The sequence below is a fragment of the Ambystoma mexicanum genome, chromosome 10 (genome assembly GCF_040938575.1).
Source record: "Ambystoma mexicanum isolate Mex_15411 chromosome 10, UKY_AmexF1_1, whole genome shotgun sequence".
Taxonomy (NCBI): Eukaryota; Metazoa; Chordata; class Amphibia; order Caudata; family Ambystomatidae; genus Ambystoma; species Ambystoma mexicanum.
The window spans coordinates 1,504,585,359-1,504,609,161 of NC_090932.1; the positions used below are offsets into that span (position 1 = coordinate 1,504,585,359).

The 23,803-nt window shown below is 45.8% G+C and overlaps 1 protein-coding gene across 3 annotated transcripts in view; it reads right to left on the reverse strand.

Moving 5' to 3' along the window:
- The window catches only part of MPHOSPH9 (M-phase phosphoprotein 9), a 1,008,430-nt gene that overhangs the window by 119,784 nt on the left and 864,843 nt on the right, over nt 1-23,803 (reverse strand). For all 3 annotated transcript variants that reach the window (XM_069619661.1, XM_069619663.1, XM_069619662.1), the window contains one exon: nt 19,086-19,203. In XM_069619661.1, coding sequence (XP_069475762.1) covers nt 19,086-19,203 — 118 coding nt within the window. The remainder of the gene's footprint in view (nt 1-19,085; nt 19,204-23,803) is intronic.

Consider the following 23,803-nt stretch of genomic DNA (forward strand, 5'->3'; position numbering starts at 1 on the left):
CTGGTGGCAGTGGTTACCACGCAAAATATTCCACCAGAATATTTCCTATGGGATTTTCCCATTGATTTTAAACGCACCACTTTTTGGTGCAATGTTAAAGATACCGCCGGTTTATTTATTTAAAATAAAATCACTGGTTGGGTCTTTTTGCCAGAACTCTTTTCTAAAATGGCGTTCGTGTCCGTCTCTGTAACTCCAACCAAGGTCAGGCCCTTTGTTCCACTCTTTGGCGGGCTTCTCCACAGAAGCCCTCCAACTGGTGCCACTCTGTCTGGGTTCCACAGGATTTGTAGGTGGGGGAATGGGCACCTTGGACTCTGTTGCCTTAGCAACTCAAGTCACACTCTGTTCTGATTGGCCCAGTGGTGAGCCGCCCGGCTCACCACTTAGCATGTATGAGCGACAGCTAGGCTGTTGAATGGGAGTTTTTCTGCATAAAAGCAGGGCTTTTGGGACTGGAACTTCAGAAGTCGCCACAGGACCTAAGAAATCCGAAGAGGGGAGAAGCTGAGCCATCTGCAACGACGACACCACCGGTGGAGCCCTGCTGCAATGACCTCACCACTTTCCCGACGACAAGAGAAGATCTTCTGCTGAAAGAGGCTTCTTCCTCTGAGCTGGTGGGATCAACCAGTTTGCCATTTCGCCTTCCAGGACGTCTCTTGGTCGAATTACCGTGCCAAGCACCCCGGCGGCCAGATAGCCAAGCTGCACCACTGTGACCGCGAATAACAGGAACGCACCTTTTAACCGACGAACTCCGCGGCCGGTTTCTTCCCTGGGCAGTGCAACGACTCCAAGTTTCCTCCTCGAAGAGATCCTCTCTTCCCCTGGTCGAAACCACAAACTGCACCCGCTGCCAGGAACAACTGCCACCGCTGGAGCTTCTTCAACTTTAAAGGTACTGTGTTCCACCTGGCCTCCCTTTCTACGTTTTGCTAAAGGTGACCTTTAAATCCTTTGCTTTCCAACTGGGTTGGCCCCAGACCTTCTAACTTTACCTCCAGAATCAACCCAACCTCTTTTGAACATTTTCACAAAGACTTGAATGCATTTCTAAACTGTGTGATCTTGGGCACATTTCACCTTGCTCTATTTAAAGTGGGCCCGGCCTATGAACTTTGGCTCTACAGTAGGCTCTGCCTTCTTTAACTTGTTTTGGTCTTTTAAAAGTGTTGGGAACTGTTTTATTGTTATGACCTGCCTTTTTCTCTCCCTTTTACTTAATTATTGGAGTGCCATCTAAGTTACACGCTCACCCCTGTTTTGACAAAAAGTGGTGTTTTGACTTAGACTTGTCTAATAATTCTTAAAGGAGGTGTGTATACTTTTCTGATTGTGTTTTGAACTTGCTTTGATTAATAGTGCTAGTGTATTTTCTAAAGTGTGTGTTAAATAATTATATACTTTTGATACAAAGCTCTGGTCAGTGTTTGCTTGTTCTACTGTGTTTTTAGCCCTATTGTGTATCCTCTGTATACTGCCTAACTCTTCTTGAGAGAAGTCTGACTGCTCAGCCACAGCTACCAGGTAAATCTGGGTGGTGCAGACTGCTACCAATTGGGTTTACTGCTTACTCCTGTAGTCTTATCTTTTTGCGGTGTTCCCCATGGGAACTGCACAGGATTCTGCCTAACATGCCCTCCCCGCTTTCTTCTTGGCCGCTGCCGAGACAACCAAATCCGGGGTCGGCTGTGCCCTAAGGCACAAGGGAGCGGCGTCGGGGACCCGGTACTTCTCATACCGGTCCCTCTTGGCAGGCATCGTAGACGGGTTCTTCAGAAGCGCAAGTCCCTCACCCCAGATGCCATCCAGCAGTGGCACCGCGAGGACCGTCTTCCTCTTGGCCTCGTACCGCTGGTAGAGGAAGCCTTCCTTCTGCTCTTCGGGGCAGAGCTGGAAAAACTCGGATGCCCTGGCAATCATGGCGTGGAAGGAGCCAATTTCGTCGGGCGGGGAGGCCCGAGGGATAGGTGATGGGAGATCCGTCCCGTCGTCACCTCTGTCGTCATCCATCCCTGTCGTTGCCGTATGTGTTCCCGTGTCATCCCCAGGGACAGGGGATGGGGACAAAGGCTGAGAGGGCCATGAGGGCTGAAAAGGCGGGGGTGGATGAATTCTCCTCCTATTGGTTGTAGGACTTCCCGATGGGTCTGGTTCTGAGTCGTCCGTCAGGGGTAGAGGCAATCTCGTCCTTATCTCCGTGCATAAGGATTGGATTGCCATCAAAATGGCCGTCGAGTTGTCCTGCGGCTCAGGATGCGACAGACGCGATGGTTGCTCCACTGGAACCTCGTCGGCGCCACCATCGCTCTCGTCGTCCTCGTCGGGATCCTTCCTGTGGGACCGGGCCTCCTCAACGTTCTTGTCGAGGCCTTCCAAGACTTCAACCAGCGCCTCCTTGGAGGCTGTGTCCGTGATGGTCACCATCCCCTCCTCTTTTTCCACCGGGGTCTTCACGGGGGTCTTCTCGATGGGCTGGAAAGAGGATTCCCTCTGTGGTGGCATGGAAACTCTGGGCCCGAGGTCGCCTCCACTGGGGTAGCCTCCACAGGCTGCGCCAGGGCCGTAGCGACATCCTCGATAGAGGCCTTAGCCGGGGGAATCAAGGCCTTCACCACCTTGTGCGTGCTTGCGGTCTTCACCTTGGGGGAGGGTCACCGCCTCGCTCCCCCTCGGCTGGTTCCTTCGAGATCGACCGGGGCCTCTCCAGAAGCTTAGCCGGGTTCTCGGATTTCCTGTTCCCTGAGCCAGAGCGTTGGCTCGTGGTTGATGGCGCCGGTGAGGAGGCGCCCTGCCTAGCAGCTGAGGAGCCCGACCGTTCGGCGCTCCCGGTGCCCGCGGACTCGCGGTGCTTTGCCTTCTGATAGGCCCCCGTCGCCGGGGCGCCCTCACAGGACTTAGAAGACTGCTGGGACTTCTTCTTCTCACCTGATTGGCTCTTGCCTTCCAGCCAGTTGGCGAGACGGGTCCGACGATCCCTCATAGTCCGGTCCGACATGTTCATGCAAAACGGACAGCCCTTCTCCATGTGCGTTTTGTCTTCGTGGAGACAGTAGAGGCATCTCGAATGCTCGTCCTCCTTGAACACATTCTGTAACTTGCATCCAGGGCAGTTCCTGAACAGGTTGGATCTGGGTGTCGAGCTTCCCTTCTCCTGGGCCATGTCCACGAGGTAGGGCTAAGAAACTTCTGGAATCCTCCAAGAAGCGTAACGTGACGAAACTTCACCCTTGAGGGGTGTAGGAAAAATCCGAAACGGGTCCCCGTTGATCGGAAGAAGAAACGGTGGAGCTTGATGCTCGATTTAACCGAAAAATGAGATAAATCTCTTTGAAAAAGCGCAAAACGCAGTAAAAGCTCAAGAGCTATAGCACGAGGACTCCCAACACTTGAACGTGCGGTAAAAATCTGAGGATGGCTGCCAGGGGAGGGGCTTAAGGAGAGGGCAGTCATTGGCTAGGGGTAGTATGACCCAGAGGCCAGTGATTGGTTACTACTACGAAAGACAGATCAGAAACGAAACTGATACTGATTTTTCTTTACCGAGGATTCCCAGCCTGACGACGGGGAATATTCATGAGCATGTGAATCCATGCCAGACCCCATGCTGGAGAACTGTAAATACATGGTTTGCTATTGTAAATATTTTGCTCTACTTGCTCTCGCTGTACATTGCTCACAATTATCCTGTTTAATCTCTGCCTTTACACTTTATTCACTTCACGCTCAGCTTGTACCCTACTATAACTTAACTGATTGTCATCTTGTGTAACTTGTAATGTGTAACTAAGATATGCGCCCAGATGCCCACGGGCCAGGCGCGCTATACAAATAAACAAAATACAAATACAAAATTGAACTGTGGTCACTTGTGTCCGTCTTACTATTGATGCCATGCCTTCCTTAGCCAGACCCAGTTTCAAAATATGATAGCTCCTGCTATGAGGAAAAAGTTCTCTTAGCAAATATGGGTCCCAGACCCAGCTTCCACTACATAGCGCTTTCTGACACTCTCCTGCGAGTGCCCCGGCGTCCCATGACCCTGTCGTGTGTTGACCGGTTCTGTTTGTCGACTTCTGGCCTTCCTGACCTTGTTCGAGAGTTTCTTTGGCTCTCTCAGCTTCACATTGGCACGGCAGACCTTCTCAGTGGGCAAACAGCATTCATTCAGCGTCCCAGCTCCCTGCACCAGCAGAAAGACCTCTTTCCTTCTTCCCATCTCGGAACAGCCTCTTCGGAGCTCCCGTGGACAAGACTCTTGCCGGGATACTGTCTCGTCGTCCTCTGCTTCTTCTCCATTGGTGTGCACACCGGCTGCCGAACTCCCGGTCTGTACTGTGAGGAAGTCTCCATCTCGGTTTTCCCTCTTCTCTTTTAAATGAATTGGGGCCAATCGGATGACAAAGACTAGACTGCACACTTCGATTCTCAATGAGTGCTCTTTCTTGATCGGTCTCTCTTCTTCGTCTCAGTATTAAATTCATTTATTCATGGGAAAACTGTACTCTTCTTCATCTCAGTGTTTTCTAGGAAACTAACCCTCTCTGTTTTACATTCATACACAGAGGACTGGGGAACTAATGTTAGAGGGTTATGGTTTGATAGGTGGGGAAGATACCACATTCTCTGCTGTCTGTAAAAAGGGAGATGTTGCATCTTGGGATTGTATGTCTGTGCTTGTCCTGTTGGCCATGAATGAATACATGTAGAATATTGGTTCATGCTGAATGAATGACATCTGAACAGAATGTGGCATGCATAGAATAAAGTGAGGGTTCCGAGAAAGTCAGCTGGGCTACAGCGGATAAGGAGGGACAATGTTTTGTCTCAATATAACATAATAAGTTTAACGGGAATCCTGTAAATAGCATAACAAAGTAGCCATGGCTTTTCCTAATATGAGTCTCATGTCTCATCTGTGACAAGAGAACCACCACACCTCTGTTAGCTGCCAAATATGGACACAATTTGAAGGAGGTCTGCCGTTGCTGATCTGGAAATGTATTAATTCGTGGTTTAGATACAATATGCTTTTTTTGTTTTGCATGGGCATCTGAGACACCAATTATGTGTCTTGAGCACACAGCTGTAATCGGTAGATTGACGCTCAATGATGCTTGGGAAAGTCCATCCATCTCAGAGGTTATTTATGTTGTCATGTGCACTGTGAATGCAAGGGGTGGACTTGCTTGGTTTGGGTTAGGGTGTGAGAATCCTATGTTTCCCATCTCTGCATAGTCATAGCGTCTCCAGGGTGTCCCTCACACATGGGTCTCTCCTGGTGATTGAAATAATGAAGGTCTTCAGGAGATCTGCAGAGAGATGGGGCTTCACCAGGCAAGTGAAGAAAGTAATGTTAGCATGCTTCCAACGACGTGTCTTCAGGTGGCTGCTCCCCTTTGTAGGAGTATTGGCTACGACGACTATCTGAAGAATGACTGAATGAGTCCCACTTTTATCTAGGATCCAGGCTGGAGTTGCCCCCACCCTACCGATGGTAAGGATCTGCACCATTCAAACATGGCAGGGACTGTCCAACCCTGGGCAGCCTCTAGCCACTGCACCTGTCCAGCAGTAGACCCAATCTGGTACAAATGTGGACTGGATCCAAATAGATCCAGCCACCACATGTGGCCAGGCACACAGACTGCCACTTTTCCCATGAAAGCTGGTGCTTTCCCATGAAAAGGATGTACCATATATGGAAAATGCATCCCCTCCTGGGCAAGAAGTGACAATTACAAGATGGCCAAAGCACAGGTGAATCTCGTAGAACTGCCATTTTAGAGTAAATGGTGCGCTAAATGGCATTGTGGCACAAGACAATACAAAGACATCGATAAAGTATCTGCTTCCACTTGCCCATCCTGGACACATCAAGTAAGCAACCACAAAGTTACCAAAAACAAAGTTATAAATTGCCTCCACCGCACTACACAGAAGGTGATGCTTGCACAGAGAAATTAAGAGAAGTTTACTATGGAGAACAGTGTTCTTCTGCACTGATAGTCCTATGAACTGAACTGTGCCCTAAAACATATGTGCTTAGCAAGGTAAGAGCAGCAAAAAGGCTTCACTTACCTCCATAAGTCAAGAAAGGTACAGGACAATAGCAAAATGTAGGTTGCCACATTGATGGGTATGGAGGAAAAACAGCAAAAAGAAAAATCTTTCCTAACAGTAGCTGTATTCCAAACATCTGAATAGCCAAAGGTTGCAGACATTTCAGCAGCCTCATACCCAGCGAATGCCGTTGGGCCCAAGTTTGAAAACCTTGTTTTTAAGTTATTTTAGTAAGAGCTACATCCCAATAGCATACATATATTTGGACATGTCTATTAGGAACGTACAGTAGAGTGAAAAGAAAAATAAGGCATACAGCGTTTTGTGTGACCTTTCAAACGTCTTGAAAGAAAGCACATATTTTGGGTAGCTAACAGGTGCTTTGTGTGGGCTTCTGTAAGAAAACGCAACCATCAGTTATCGGATGAACAGACCTTAAAACACTGCTTACTAGAATGAGCAATCCATTATTAATCAACAACTTCCTATTTACACGCTATCCCGAGAACAAAGGTCCTCGGAGGGAGGGGAGTTTATGCAGGGCCGGGGTAGTAAGCGGTTATCTGCAGGGCCTTGCATGGTTTGAGGATTTCGGCAGGACCAGGCAGAGGGAGGGAGGGGCAGGTGAGCTAAAAAAGCCTTGCATGACCAATTATTTTTTTGTTGTTGTTGCTAGTTGTCTTTCCGGAGGTTTCTTCATCCTGGGACGTTTCTGTGGGGTGTTTTACTGCATTTTTCTGCAGTCCCTCCCTGCCCCCACCCCACGCCGCACCACCTTGGTTTTGGAAGCAGCTGCCGCCAGGAAAGGTGTTGGGGCTCCAACATGCCACTACATCCACTTGTCTGGGTGTTCTCTAGTCACCACCACTATTGTCCTGCTGAAGGGTCTGTTTTTGCTGGTATGGCCATCCACGTTTGCCTGCTATGCTGCTGGGGTATGCCAAGTGCAGGTTTTGTGTTCTCCTGAAGCCATCTCTGTCATGGATACCACTTCTGGTTAATGGGTCCACTCCTGTGAAGGATGACTGTTCTTCTTTTGGGCCACTGGGACGTCACTGGCTCGAGGTGCCTATCCCTGGGTGATGGAATTCTTCAGATCGCTCTTTGAAAAAAGCCTTTAGTTACCAGGTTGTTTCACATTCTGGGAACTGATTTTATGGAAGCAAACACTAAGTACTTACCACTGGGCCATCGGTTGGCAGATTATTCATGATTTCCAGCCTCAGGAGTCCCTGTTGTAGGTGGTCATTGGGTCTTGCCGGTCCCATTGTGCCATATCTCCCTATTGGTAAGATTTGGGGGGTGAATCATACTCTGCTTTTCTGCTTCTGTGGCTGCTTGATCTTGAACCTTCCACTGGATCACTTTTTCCTGTTTCCTACGGGGCATTGTTCTTAACATTGGAACTTCTACAAGTGATACTGAAAGGTCTTTACCTAGACAGAGGCCTTTGTCTAGAGTCCCTGAAATTCCTCACCAAGCCCTGGATCTTTAGTGAGACTTCCCCTGCTTCATTAGGTATTTTTAAATCTTTACATTACACTCCGGTTTAGGATATACAATGGGTCATTGTGCATTGCTACTGTTTCCCTCCTTGGAGTGTAACATGCCCTTTTGGGCCTAGGGACTGTCTTCCTAAAAAATACCCTGGCATTTGCTGTTGACTACATTGAAATGCTACAACTGTGTTATGTGCATATGTATTCTGTAAAATACTTCAGTTAGACTGTAGTAGGAAATCTGTGCTATGTTCTGTGGGGTATCCTTGGATGATGAACATGATGGTAATAACTGAGTGTAACATGGTCTCAGGGTGTACCCTTTTAATTATCATCATCATCAACAAAACTTTATTCGGCCTTCAGGCTGCCAAAGTACATCCTATCACAGTTTACAAACAAAACCCAACATGCTGCTACACATCAAGAGTCGCAACATAGGAAAAAGGAAGCCGTCGAGAGAGAGAGACCGGTCCTTTTCAAGATAACGCCAGCACTGAGGGCCCAACCACCTTATGCCCCCCTAATCACCTTCCCAAAGGTGTACGATTTGCACCAGTTAGGAGAGTATTCCTCAGGGATTGCCTAAATAGGCCATCAAGACCAGTGCAGTGGTACAAGCTGATTAGAAAGCCACTCTTGTGCTACCGACCACCACCCCCCCTTCTTTCCAGGTACCCTTCGCCACTCTCAAGTTCCAAAAAGACAGTTCGACAATGTCATAGGGGTTCTGGCCTTTGCTTGGGACTCTACAACATCCCGCCATGGCTTCCCTGGAAACAAAGTCACAACCTCCTGTTGTTCGCAACCAATGCAGGCTTTCATTTAGAAAGGTATCCCCTGGTTATGATTTGTACGTCACTAGTTTGGGTACCCCATGGTGGAGGTAGATAGTGGCACATCGGAGCACTCCTTGGGCTTGTCCCCGCCCCTTCTTTGCCATGTGGCTTGACCCATGGGTGCCCTTAGGCTAGCAAGTTTTATATTCGCTGGGCTTGACGCATGACCCCCCCCCAATGGGGAGGGCTTTGGCTTGGATTTAAACACCCCCTTGGACTCCCCGATCCTGATGATACTTTCACAGGGGGCTTCGATGTTAGCAGGGCTTTGTTTCCCAAGATCTGAATTGTGGTGATCAGAGGCACCTGTGCATTGGGGCTTTCCATGGGTGGGTTAAGAGGCCCCTTGCCATCAATGGGAGCAGTGCGGGGCTCCCGCCTCCCCCTGCACCTTTGCTCCTCCCCTCCCCTCCACTCCTCAGGGCCTCCATCAGGGCTGCAAGTATTTTCTTGAATATTACCAACTCAGCAAGTGCTTGATTGCACTTGGACCCTCTGGTAGAGCAGTCATCCCAGGGGGATGGGTCAGTAGCTATGCCAACACCCAAATTGGTTGTATGTCGTGGGCGGTTGGGGGCCCTGAGTGGGGTTAGGAGAAGAAAAGAGCTGGCCCCTGAGCAAGTAGACAGATGCTCACTCCAGGCACTGATGTAGGAGCCAGAGAAGGTTTTAGCAACCATGGAGACAGTGATCACTCTGCCCGCTTCCGCTTCGGGGGGGCAGGAGTTGAGGAAGCAATGCCCAGGTAATTTGCTAGCATGAAAGGCTAGGAATTACAGAGATTGAGCTTGAGGCCATGCAGTTACTTGCGGGTGCAGCTGAAATAGCATCCTCGTCACAGGGTACGCTGACTTTGTTGACCCAGGATATGGGGGTTCAGGTAATCAGTGCTCCAAGATGGCAGCTGAGGGCACGTAGGGCCTAGTCGGGTCAATAAGGTTGGGGGAGTGACAATCAAGCTGTCCTAGTTGTAAACCTTGTCCGTATCTATAGCACTGCATATGGTGTTCTCTGTGGGCATTGGCACATTTACTATGATACCCAAGATGATGCCTAGGTCTTCATGTGTCGAGTTGGTACAGACCTCCCCAGGGCACGTAACAAACAGGCCCTCTAGGTTGCAGTACTTTGCTCAGCAGGCGACTGTTGTGGTTTCTATGGCCGCCCCGCCATAGGCCCCTACAAGGACATCCTTGGTCCCCCAGAAATTGATGGAATTGATTGATCAGTAGGTGCAACTCCCCAATGGGATCGGTTAACTTCTTGTGGGAGTAGCGTGCGCGGCCTGTTTGCCCCCCCATGGGCCGGATCACCGGCAGTGGTTTGAGGTGGGCCTCTGTGTTGTCGCAGCCTTCTTACAACATCCTGTGCTGGGAATTGGAGGCAGGGTGAAATTCATGGGCATTGAGTTGGATGCAGAAGAGAAGCGGGGGAGAGGGGGAGATCGGTGAGGGCTCCATGTGCTGGGCTTGGGGATGACATTTGGGGGTAGCGCCTTGCGAATGTGCCAGAGTACAGTTCCAACAATGCCCCTCCAAGACACTCCTCCACCTCCTCCAGCAAGCTTCCACCCCGGTCTCGCCTTACTTCCTCTCACAGACTTCGCTCCCTCTTCGAACCAGGTTCCTCCTTTGTCCTCAGTTTGCCTCCACCATCCGGCACTAAGCACTGTTCCCTTGCCTCACCGTGGGCTTCACCACTGCGGGGTCTGTGCTGGCAGCCAAGAAAGACCCAGGAGAGGTCTCCGGGCCGCCAAACACTGCGCCCATGCCCCACTTTTAAATACATCTGGAAGTCTATACGTAATGTGTCTGCCACGACAAATGGCGCTTATATTTTAGGGTAAAGGACGAGTTAGGCCTTAAATGGCCATTTACTGTTTTTTTACTTACACTATGCTTTGCTATGTGTTCAAGTCCTTATTTTTCCCATCATGAATATTGTTCGTGTGACTTCAGAAATAAAGTGTATATTTTTTTCAATATACCAGTAGAGGTGTATTCTTTTTTGGTAGCTATTTGGAATTGTATCTCCCCGTCAGCTTTCTAGCCTCCAAAGGCTAAGCCTGACTGCTCTGATAGAGCTACCATTGGAGAGTCATGTCTTTTAAGTGACTCACTGGTCTACAGCAGAAACACTAGTGGGGTTCAAGAAAGAGACCTCTGAACTTATGAAGCGCGTATCTTCCCTCACCATTTGGAATTCAGAACCCTAGAGCAACACAACTCAGGCACAATCTGTTTTTCTACATGAGCACAGCAAACCCAAGGCAGATTGCACATTGCATGCAAAGACATTACTCATGTTGTGCATTTGCAAAAGGAAGAAACAGCTAGTTTCCAGCTGTGAGCAAAGCAAGCCTAAAACCGGGTATAACGTGGAATCTCCAATACAGTTTTCAGATGGTGAGAAAATTACTCAATAGTACATTCTTCCTTCTAAGGACTGCTACACAAGGGAGGTGGTAACTAGTGAAGGCAAGAACACTAAAAGTGAACTACAGAGGCAGAGACTCTGCAAGAATTCTTTAGGGAGGCTTAACAGGGCTAGTTCGCTAGGGAGTTAGAAATAGTGGTAGAAATGAGTAAGGACTGTAAGGAAGGTAGTGAACCCATCCCACCCCCCCTGCCCCCTAGGTGCTTTAGGGCGAGGCACAACCCACTGGAAGACCTCTAATAGCCCAAGTTGGCATCCTAAAAGTCCCCACACAATCATATTATTATACACAATGTAGGCGATTAACATATTCCGTGCATATAAGCAGATGCCATTTTGCAGATATTAAGTAAGCATGGTCAAAGCATAGGGCCTGCATGGCCATGCAGTATTTAGTGTGTTAGATACAGGCCGCGAGCATGAAGGGGAAATCTGAACAGGCCCAAGTGCTGATGAGAGGCCCACACTATTAACTTACACAGAAACCCTTATTTGTTCTAAAGTTGTTGCTAATATGTTTGTTCTAACAAATAAAATGCCCTGCAAGGCTACAAGAAAGTGCTGGGCGCCTTGGTGTATGTGTTATCACAAACAGGCCAGAGCATGCCTCCAACCCCCACCCAGCTAACTACGAGTTATGGCCCCTGCAACTGCCCCAATCCTGAGACCCCTTACTTCCAAGATACTAGCTGTCCGCAGCCCACCGACCATAAACCAATTAACCATACAGGATCTAAGAGCATGTTTGTCCCACCTTTATTCCACAATGGTATCATTTGTAATGCGAGGTACAGGGAGGGATGAATTATAGTTCAAAAGTGAGGGTGGAGGATTTGGAAACTGAGAGATGCGATCGGGATGAGTGAAGTGTGTCTGGGTTAGTGTGACTTCGAGACTCCCCCTGTGCCAGTCTTTGAGCACACCAGGCGCACTGTATAATGATAGAGTAGCACTAATTGCAAATGTAACCAATTGCTAGTTTGGCCTTGGTTCCAGCAGACCCCACGTGATGGAAGACAGACGGACTGGGCTCGGACCAATGGCCTAGGAGTAGGCCGGACATGTATAGGGTTGCACCAACCAGCCAGGCTGGTTTCCAGTGTATTTGATGATGTGTTCTCTTCCGCAGTGTCTCATTTTAAGCTTCTGCTTGTACCTTCTCTCGGCAGAACATTCCATGACAGCACCTATTTATTTTAGAAATAAATCTTGTTATCCTTGCAACAGTTTTTTGGGCCTTTTTCCCTAGCGGGTTGTATTCTTTCTGGTGTGAGTGTTTAAGGACATGCCTTCAGGGCTTTGGCTTCAGCAAATGGAGACCACAAGTAAAACGAATAGACAGGCCTTAAGAGAACTACTTTCCTACAGAACGCATCAAAATCCTAGATCACATCTGTAACTCCTCCTCAGACCTCTGCATGGGTGGAAAGGTATTTTGGGATTTGGGAGGTTTGAAGAGGAGAGTTAATGGACAGGATTTTAGGAGCAACAGACCTTGGTGAGTAGTGAGATCCTATTGTGCATGTCTTGCAGATCGCCAACATTCAAGAGGTGAGTAAGCCAGCCAGATAATGGTGTTTATTATTGTATGCACTTAACCTTTCCCCATATTTGTCAAGCCTTCCAACCAAGTTACACGCAGTTGCATGCAGGACACTTGAGGTTTGTGGGGTTAAGCAACCTCTGTGGGCTGGGAATTATTGGGACCCAACATTCATGTACCGAAGATAAATTGTGCCCATAATAGTGGTGAAATGTGTCAGTGATTCGCTGAACAAAAGCAATATAAAAGCTGCTGTGAAGTACAAGAACTGTAGCCTGCAATTTGTGTGGACAATCCCTTATTGAATAATATATGTGTTCCACGGTATCTTTACCATTCCATTGCCATCCTGGAAGTTTTTTAAATCTTGTAGTAAACCCTGTTCTCCAAGTGTGGGTCAGTCTCCCTCCCCTCAAAGTGCCCTAACAATGACACATTACATTACTATTCAATTTTATAATGACCGCCATGCATGAAAGCACTTCATCAACTCTCTAGCAGAGCAGATTAACAAGACAAATATTATATACCTGTAATCGTCTTTCAGATGCTTGCATTTGCTTGGATTCACATGCTCTCCATAGGCCAACATCTAGTGGTTGGTGCAGAGTGTTACAAGATAATTGCTTAGATTTCAAAAAGGAACATCCACTGGGCATTACCATAATACTTCCCCAATATGACGTGTACTGTACCCATGATTTTTCAAATGCCGAGGTCCTCAGATTGTTATTTTTCCCTGACCTGCGGTTGCGTGGAATATTCCTGGCGTGTCTGTCCACACAATAATGTTGTGTGACAGTGTGTACCGAACTCAGTGTGGCTACCTTGCATATTATATCTAGTGGAACATTAGCAATAAAGGCTAATGTAGCCCCTGTGCCCAATGTGGAATGAGCTCTAGGAGTAAAAGGCAGTTGTCAAACAGTACTGGATGACCTTACAATCCATTTGGAAATAGTAGCCTTTGAGACAGGGTCACCTTCTCTTCCGGCTGCTAATGAAACAAAGAATTGTTCTGTCTTCTCAAGTGGTTTAATTTTGTCCAGGTAGTAAATGACTGCCCTACGAACATCCAGCATGTGGAGCGCCCTTTCTCCTGCATTCTGTGGGTTCTGAAGGGAAACAGGTAGCTCAATTGATTAATTTGCATGAAATGTAGAAATGTATTTAGGCGAAAACCGTAGCAGTGTTCTTTAAACCACTTTGATTTTGTGTATTGTGCCGAAATGTTCTGCCACAGACAATGCCTGAAGTTCACTCACTCTTCAAACAGATGTAATCCCTATGAGAAAGGCGACCTTATGAGTGAGATACTTTAGGCTTGCTTTATGCATAGGCTCAAATGGGTGACCCATGAGCTTGCTTAAGACAAAGTTAAAATCCCAACAAGGTGGTGGGTTTGCCATTGGCAGGTACAGAAGTTTGACCCCTTCCACGAAGGCTTTGACGACTAGTACTCCCCACCAAGAGATTTTGCTTTATGATGTGGCATAAGCAGAAAGAGCTGCGAGATGGACTTTAAGTGAATTGAAAACAAGACCAGAGTCCAGTAAAGTGTAACAAATAGTGTACTATTTGCGACTGAGAAGAGAGGAGATGAGGTGGGCACCACTGTTGGTTCTATTTAATTTAACAATAAGTTGATACGCTATACATTATTTTGTACGTTGTTGCTTCTATGTGGAACTACCAGGCTGAGAATAGCCCAATGACACTCGGGCTATGCAAAATACTGACAAAGCGAAAAACAGAGTGAGGTCTACCCTGTAAACCCAGTGCTCCTCCTTGCTCCTTAATAGGAGCTAATTTCATTCCTCTGTAGGTTCCAAAACAATATAGCTGGTATTTAGAGTTCAGTTATGTGTAATACTCAATGTTGTAGGATTCCAAATTTAACGATTGCAATGAAGTTTCAAACTCATTCTCAAAGTAAGTAGTTTGTGTTTTAATCACACAATATTTAAGGGGAATAAGCAATTCCCAGGCTTCAAGTATACGCTATTTGCCAATGCATTTCGGTGCATAGCACCATCTTCAGGGCTACATTAACCAAAAATAATAAACACAAATTGTAATACATTAATATTGAAAAAGAGTTACAAATATACATACCGCTATGATGCGTCAATTCATACAGATGCGTAAAGAAAAGAAAAAAAAAAAAAGAAAAAAAACACAGTGCTTCAATTAGTGTCCTAAGCTGCATTGCATTGCCAGGTGAACTGTTGTAACATTATCATGAGTGTGCCAAACCCGTGTTTCATGGTTACCTTAGCTAAATCTTAGCTTTGAAGTTGGTATCGCCTTGTAGTCGATCAATCAAGTGCATCGGGAAACAGCCATCCCTATTTTAAGAAACACATAGTGAGCTACACTTCAGTGCTACTCTAAAGAGTACTTCTAATTCAGCTGCAGCATGCAGTCGAAGGTGCTTACCTTTGCAGTGCTCCGGTCCGTCTGTTTCGAGGAGCGGTTAGCGAGTGCTCGCGGCCGTTCTAACTTTCGTTTTTACTGTTCCCATGGTGATCGTGGCACCGTCCCACGTCCAGGATTGGACACAGCGGGAGCGCCTCCAGTCCCACCCCCCAGGAACATGAGAGGGCGGGACTGGTGATCACCATGGCAACTACTCTTGCGTGCAAGCCTAATGTGTGAAACAGGACCGTGCATCCTTTGGTTTGGATCAGGGCAGAGCCTGTATTGCTGCGGGTGGTCATGGGTGCTAAAAGATAAAGTATACAGCTCATTTGCATACCGACACTAAAGATGTGTTTACATAGGAACTTGGGAGCTAAGCAGCAACACGTACTCGACTCCCATATGGATAGGAAGACACACCCCTGACTAGTCTGATATCTAATATCCCAGCTGATCGACAGAGCGTGCCCCTTAAACCATTGTTGCAGGATCCTGGAGGCGTAATTTGGGCATGTGGGGTGTGTCTGGCTGCCCCCAATGTGTGAAAATGTTGTGTAAAATGTCTACATGTAATTCCCACTCATGCTCGGAGGCTTGACACGTGCCTCTGCTTAGCGTGTCTGCTAAGCAGTTGTGTTCCCCTGGAACATGCTGGAATTGGAGATGTATCCCCCGCCCCATCTTCAGACACCAGTTCCAGATTATCTGTGCTAGTGTGGTCAGAGTCAGAGAGTGAGTGCCACCCTGTCTGTTGATGTAAAACATGGCTGTTGTATTGTCTGTACTAACTAGCACATTCTTCCCAATTAACAGTTGTTGGAAAGCTTGAAGTGCTTTGAGAACTGCAAGCAACTCTAGGGTGTTTATATGTTTGCATGCGAGTCTGTATAGCCAGATGCCTTGTGCCGTGTGTTCGCTCGCCAAACTGAAAGTGATGCGTCTGTTGTGATTGCGATGTCTGTCACCGGATCGAAAAACTGTTTCTCTTGTAACAGGGTTTCTTATGACCACCATTGAAGGCCTCAGGCAATAGTTTGCAAAATTACCACTAGGCTAGATCATCCAAATTTCCCTTTTTTTGCAACCATTGTTTCGCTAACCATTCCTGTATTGGACGCATACGAGATGCATGACACCATCATGCTCAGAAGGCGCATGGCCTTCCTGACTTATCTGTCCACTAGCTGTATAACACGGAATCTGGCAAATGAGGTTTTGGACCCTATCATTGGAGGGAAACACCAAGGTATTTTATGTCCGAATAATAGCCCCTAAACATTGTTTTTCCTGACTGGGGACTAGGCTGTACTTTGTTTTGTTGAGTGAGAAGTCTAATTTGTGCAAAATATGTATAGTTTTTTGCGTGTTTTGTTGGCATATTTCTAGATATTCCCCAGTTTATTAGCCACTCATCCAGATAAGGGTACACTGGGATGTGGTCCCTGCGTAGATGGACTGCCATTACTACCTATACCTTTGTAAATACGCAAGGGGTGGTAGCAATCCCGAATGGGTGCACTGGACCCACCTTGAATCTGAGGTACTTTTGATGTGCAGGTAGCATTGAAATATGAAAGAAGGCATCTTTCATGTCCTATGTTGCATGAAGTCTCCTTCTTGGGCAGTAAGAGGACCTCCTGTAGTGTTGTCATTTTGAACTTCCGGGGCTTTACGTATCTGTTTGCTAGCCCTAAGTCTAACAACAGGCAATTTGTTTTGTCTTTCTTTGGCACAAGGAAGTACACAGAATAAATACCCTTGTTTACCTCTACCGGTGGTACAGGTTCTATGACCACCTTTTGTAGAAGTATTAGGATCTCTTTGTGAAGAATCTGCATATGTTTTGCTGGTATTCTCCTGTGTTTTGGTGGGGGATTACATGGTTGTTCTAGAAATTCAATGCAATACCCATCTTCTACTGTGGATAGCACCCACTTGTCCGTGTGATGGCCTCCCATTCGTGGGTGAACGATGCTATGCAGCACACTACCGGGGTGAAATGGCAGGGCACCTGGAATATGGAGTCATTGCTGTGCGGTGGTGCCAGACCTGTAAGAGTTTGGCCTCTTTACGCCGGCCTGACTGTGCTCCCCTCTGTCGAAAAGGACAGTTAGAAGTCTTGTCTTTTTACGCTGTTTCCAGGGCTTGATCTACTGTTTTGCCAAATAAAACTTCATTTTCAATCGGCATGTTTAAAAGTGTAGCTCGAGTCTCGGCTCAAACACCCGAGTTCCTCAGCTATGCATGTCTTTTTAGTACAGTGCCCTGTGCATTATTCCTCTGGCTGTGTCAGCCGCGTCCAATGTATTTGTAAGCACAACATTAGCCGTTTGTTTCCATTCGGACAAGGCTTTAAGCATTTCACTTATTAAGGGCTCATGGACGTTAGCAGTGATCTCCTCTGCCTGGTCCCACTGAGCCCTGTTAAAGCTAGCCATAAAGGCTGTGTTGTTGGTGACACACATTTGATATGCAGCGGAAGAGGCTAGTTTTTGCCTAAGGCAAAACGTGTTTTGCTCTTCTTGTCAGACGGGTTTCAGAAGTAGATAAAGGTGTGCCTGCTCTTTTCCATGTTGTGACGGCAACTAGGGTGTCCGGTTTTAAGTTATCCCTGATAAAAAAAAGGGAGTCTCTAGGGGTAGATACAAACCTTTTCTCAACTGTGGTTAGCTGGTTTAGTTGTTACTGGAGTTGTTAAATATGGGTCTAGACCAACCCCTTTCTTTTCGGTAAGTCAGTCGTCCACGAAATCTGTGTCCTCTTGAGTCATGTGTCTCCAATTTAAAATAAGGTGCTGCTTTTTTAAGGTGGTCATTGTGTAACACATTTTCATTCATGGGTGATGATGCGATTGGTTCGTCAACATCTGGTGAAGGAAGGGGGAGGTCATCTAGGTCTGTGCCACTGTCATCCTCTGCTAATACATCATCATCATCAACATCCCCCGGGAACACATATGTTTCTTCAGGTTCCTCATAAGGACCCGGTAGTTCTGTTGCAGATCTTGGTTCCTCCATGAGAATTAAATGGTTCTGTTCTAGGTCTTTTCAGACCCTATGACAAAGGGGAAGGGGATCCTATGTGTGGTCTTTTTGTAACATTTGTCAGAATTGTTGTTCTCAACGTGTGTTTACGTGGCTCCCTTGGTGCGGAGACGGTGGCAAAGATGCAGGTTTAGGGCCTTGCATCAAGATCAAAACATTAGCTATAGGTGTACCTTCATTGACAGACCACGAAGGTGCTCCGATAGTTTTCTGCGCCGAGGATCCGGGGCTTTTCAACAGGATAGTCAAAGAAGAACCTGAGGGAGAGTTGTGTTTAGACTCTAGAATGTACTTACATTTACTCTGCTGTAGAACGGAGAGTCCTGGAACGGTCTTGTGGTGACATGGGGGGTGTTTAGCATGTGTAGCCTTGTCGCCATGTATAGTCTCCATAGCAGAGCGCTTCCCTTGCCTCTTCGGAGTTCGGCATGGGCTTGCGTGAGTCTTGAGATTCCCGATCGTACATCTTTTCAGCTTTCGAAACGGAACCAGGACAATCCTGTTCTGGCCCGGATTCGTCTGCTTTGGCGGGGTAGTGCGAGGATGAATCGGCCTGCATTGCGAAAGCCGCCCAGCCTTTCGACCGCCAATCTTTTCGTGTTTTGGGCTTAAACAGCCTGCACAACTGGCATTTGTCCTCCCGGTGGTTCTGAGGGAGGCAATAGTTGCACACCTTATGGGTGTCTTTCAACAGGAACTTTTTGTTGCATGTGGGGTAGCACTTAAAGGGGATGGTCTCCATTTTGGACAGTGGAGGACAGCAAGATAATGGGTGAATGTAAGGAGGCATTCTCCTGAACTAAAGATGTAAATGTCTTCCCCCCCAATGTCCCCACTATGAAGGCCGAGGAGCTGTAGTCGTTGAGTACCGACCTCTGAAAGCGCCAGGCGTCTGATGCAACAGTGATTTTATGGTCGTGTTCAGACAGGTGCTATCAGCAAGATGGATTGTCTAACGAAAGTTAATAGTAATCTGTAGACCTCAACGCCTGATGGATCATGGGTACAGTACATATCACAATAGGGATAGTATTACAGTAACGCCCAGTCAATGTCCCTCTGCACCAACCACTAGATGTCAGCCTATGCAAAATAAAATGATTCTAAGCAAATCCACAAGCCTCAGAAATATATCTCCTAGCGTGTTACTTACATGAGCTATCCCAACTAAGCAAATTGAACTTTAGAAAAAAATAACAACTGCAAACATAAAACAAACATGCATCACACACTATACCTTGTAGCACAGCCCTCATTATTTAGTAGCTGGCTTAACCCAGGTGAGAAGTTTTCTTTCGGGGATCGCTTTGGGCTGTATTTAACAGACACTGGCATCAACATGATCTCTCGTTTTGCTAGAGAAGATAAAAACTGTTTAAACTGTAGGCCAAAGAAACGTCACTTTCAAAAACTGCAATTAACTACATAAAGACCCTTGAAGTTATGTATAGCAACAATTCATTTAATAATAAAATTAAATAAACACATTTGTATAATGCACAGACAACAAATACAGGTTTGTAGTCACCGTTCGTGCAGGAGGGAAAGAATAGAATGGGTATTAGTGGAATCTATTATACCCATAGAATTGTATATTGACAATCATCCATCAAACCAAAAGAGACTACTGTAATTAGTTTGAAAATAAATTAGTCTTTCAAGCAGAATAAAAGCATTTACAAACACAAAAATGACCAAAACGTTTATAAAATGTTTGAAAATGTCTACATTGGCACTATAGACACATCCCTGCAAAGTTAATTTGAATATCTGGGAACATCACAATGCAAAGGATACCCATGGGACCAACGTTAACCAGGGTGGTAAACAGCAATGTAACATATGAAAAACAATGTATTTTAAATCTAGAAACATTTGAGTGGGTAAGAGTGAAAGAGAGCAAAGTGATACTTGTTACTGCGATTGTTTCTACTGGTTTCTGGCCTCTTTCATTCTTGGCATCATCTAAGCTATGAGCAAAAGGCTGCTTCTTTCAACACAACCACTTACGTTCAGAGTCTAAAATCTTTGCCATTGGACAAACCTACTGAACGCACCTTCCCAACGACCAGGCACTCTGTATGAAGTGTCAGAGGGTGGCCATATGGTCTCTAGACGGTATGACCTGTTTTTAAATGGCCTTGAGGCTGGGGAACTGGCGGTGTGTGGGAGGTGGGAGGCGGATATCGGGAAAGCTTTCACAGATGCGGAATGGAAGAGGGTGCTCTTGTACAATGAAGGAGTCTCGATAAATGCCAGCTTTAAGCTCACACAATTGTATGTTACACATAGGACGTACTTGACCTCGCATAGACTGTCGCACATGGGCAGAGGAGGTGCCCTAGCCTGTCCAAGGTGTATTCAGGAGGGGGCGGACATGATGCACATGTTCTGGACATGTCCAGTGATTGGGGGTTTTAAGACGAAGATAGCGCAAAGAGCAGCCAGAGGTGGGAACCAGATGCAGGCATTGAGAGAAAAAGACCTTGGCTGTGAAGCCAGCAATGCGGGCTGCACTCCCTTATACCACAGCAATGTGGTGTATATTCAATTTGTTGTGATTCAAAAGAGTTAATTGATTAGCTTGACAAAACTCGTAGATTGTTTCAAGTGATAATTTTATTCTTGATAAGCGATATCTAGTCACTTTAGTTTACTGTTCTCTCTGATACAGATGCATTCAGGACCTAAAAATTGCTATTATTATGGCCAATGCATTTCGGATAAAATATCCTTCATCAGGGCCAGCTAATTGTGACATGCATCTGTTTTTAGATCTCTAATATAAAAAACAATCATTATATTTACATAGTGGAATACCCCCAAAAGAAATTCAAAAATTCAAAAAACAGGAAGATAATACCCCACCAGTTTCAATAATTTTAAATGAGAGTAAACACAGTGTGGACAAGAGAAGCCATCCAATACCGTAGTTTCCATTGCAAATCCACATAATGTCAACAAAAATAGCAATCAATTGCAATGCATTTCATTATATTACATGTTCTAAAATAATCAATACATACGTCAAATACATGTCTGGTGATCAGAGGTCAGATGAATAAGGTTGTTGAAAATAAGAGAACAGAAGGGGAAAAGAAAGGACAAATATAAGCAAATGTCATTCCAAATAATGTGTTTGTATCATTAGGATATACTGGAAGTATCCAGTTTTACGAATGCAGAGTAACTGACCTGTCAGTACTTCCATCAGCGTTTGTTCTAAATAAAAAAAAAATAATGAGACCAGCGGTCAGTATATTGCCTGCTAGTTAGTGGTCAAAGCGCATCATGGTGCGCGTTGGCTCAAAAATATATACATGGTGTAACAGTCTTGTGATTTCTTACCCGTGGTGTCACGGTCTAAATGGCGGTGTCCTTCTGGAACAACGATCATGAAAACCGGGTTTTGCGTTGTCCTAGAATACAATTTAGAATACTAGCACTAACATAATTCTCATAAAGAGTATCTGACTGATGCCTCGGTCATCTAACTTCACTTACCTCTTAACGTCTGTGTGCGAGCTAATTCGGGACTCTGCATGCACGCAAAACCCAACCTCATTCTGTTTTGTTGTGCTGCTGGTAGCCATGGTAAGCACGCATGGACGTGCGTCCGGCGTCCATCTTAGAATGATGTATTTTGTTGAATGCGCTAAAAAGAAAGCTACACGTATAGCATGTAGCAGTTCTGACCTGTCAGTATGCTCCAAAACCTCCGTTTGGTAGGTGGATATTGGTATGTTCCAATCATGCATATACAGAAACAGTGCTGCTGCATTCATGCTGACACTGCGTAGTATGGGCACTACGTCACCTTATTCGACTTTCTACACTGTTGGAGCATGTATCCCCTTTCTACATTGCAGGGGGAGCATATTATTAAACGTGCTGACACTGCGTTGTTTGGACACTACACTGCCTTTTTCAGTTTCTACACTGTGGGGGCATGTAATCCCCCTTTCTGCATCGCAGGGGGAGCATATTATTAAATGAGATGACAAAGTCAATAATTAATAAAAATAATTAATAAAATAATAATATGACAGGAGAAATGTAAACAACTGATCTAAATGAATATTCATTTAGGAAAGGTCTAAACCATAGACAATAAATAGAAAAAGGAAGTAGAAAGGAAAAAAAAGGGTAGCCTAAAACTTCAACCAGATCTATATGCAGTCTAATAAGTATTTAGAGAAATCAATACGTGATGCGTGAAATGGGATACAAAGACAAACTAAAACTGATAAACACAAAAAACGAAAGAAAAGACATAAAGAGTCAGTATGATTTTCCTGAATTGGAACTGGTCATTCTTGGTATGGCATCTTGTTTGTTTTAGCTTGATGACTATGTCTATCCATGTGGTGTTTCTTCTGTTCAGAAAGAACACGATCCACATCGTGGTCACAGATGTTGGTATATTAAAAAAAACAGCTCAAGTCAAGCTCTTCGTTCATCCCGCCGGGAGTGAGAGCATACAATCTATCGATCCAAAATGCTTCTTATTGTGCTCTTAACTTGTTTATGTCTCTATTATATCCTTTGGTAGATATCACTTCCAGAAACAGAAAGCGCACTTGTGTGATTGAGTGTTCATTCTCTTTAAAATGTCTTGCCACTGCCGATGCCTGGTTGTCATTTCTAATGCACGACTTGTGCTCATTGAGATGTACTCGTATCTTCCTTGATGTCTCGCCCACATAACATTTCCCACAAGGTCACTTTATTGCATAAAGCAAGTTCTCAGATAGGCAGGTAGCATGATGCTTCAACTTTATTTTCTCTCCTGTTCTAGGATGTAGTACTATGTTACCTTTGATAACGTTATTACAATTCCCGCAACTCATACAGGTGAATGTTCCTGGGTGTTTGTCCGGGATTCTGTTTGCAGATCTTCCTTGTGTGTTAACTAGTAGGTTGCGTAAGCTGCTGCTTTTTTGGTATGCAAATACCAGTGGCTGTGGGAATATGTTTTTAATCCTTTCGTCGCTAGTCAAAATGCTCCATCTATTTTTGATTATGTCTTTTATTTGCCTGCTTTGGATTGAATATTTGGTCACAAACACTAATTTAGGACTCTTCCGATCTGCTTTTTTGGTGAATAGATGGTCTCGTTCTTGTGTGCTGGTCTTATCACGGGCCACTTGTAAGTCTGTTTGTGGATAACCTCTTAATTGTAGTCTCTCCTGCAATATATCCAATTGCTTCTCACAGTCTTCTTGGTCACCTATATACCTTTTGATTCTTAACATCTGTCCATATGGAAGATTCCGTAGAATGTTCGGTGGGTGGAAGCTCAAACGGTGAAGTAGATTGTTGCGATTAGTTGGTTTAGAGTACAGAGTTGTATCTATTCTTTCACCTTTAATTATCGTTTCCACATCAAGACAATGTATATTAGAGTTTCCAATTTCTAAAGTGAATTGGAAACCTGTGTCAATATTGTTAAGCTACATCAAAAAGTCATCCAATTCTTGTTTGCTTCCGGTCCATACACCGAAAATGTCATCGATGTATCGGACCCATTCTTTTAATGTGTAGTTTCCATCTTTGATTCTCCATGATGTGTGTTACTTCAAACTGGTACATGAAGCAATTGGCGTATGCGGGTTGCATGATGGCCCCCATGGCAGTCCCAGACATTTGCGAGTAGTATTTCTGTTGGTATTTGAAGCAAGAGTGTTTTGAGACTAAATTCAAAAGAACATGCCGATTCCACAATGGCAGCCGAGCTGAGCAGACATGCGTGAGCGGAGCTCTGTCTGGCAGCTCGAGGCTGCAACAAACAAAGAGTGGCAAAAAAGCACTGCTGTGGTCCCAGGGGAGCTTGGTACCTGGCGAACAGTAACCGGAGGTGTCAGCGCCCGATGTGAGCGGTCCCCTGGAAAGAAGAGGTAGAGATTCGCAGCACCCGCCCTCACGGCGACCGGGGAGCGGCACCCGCCGCACGCC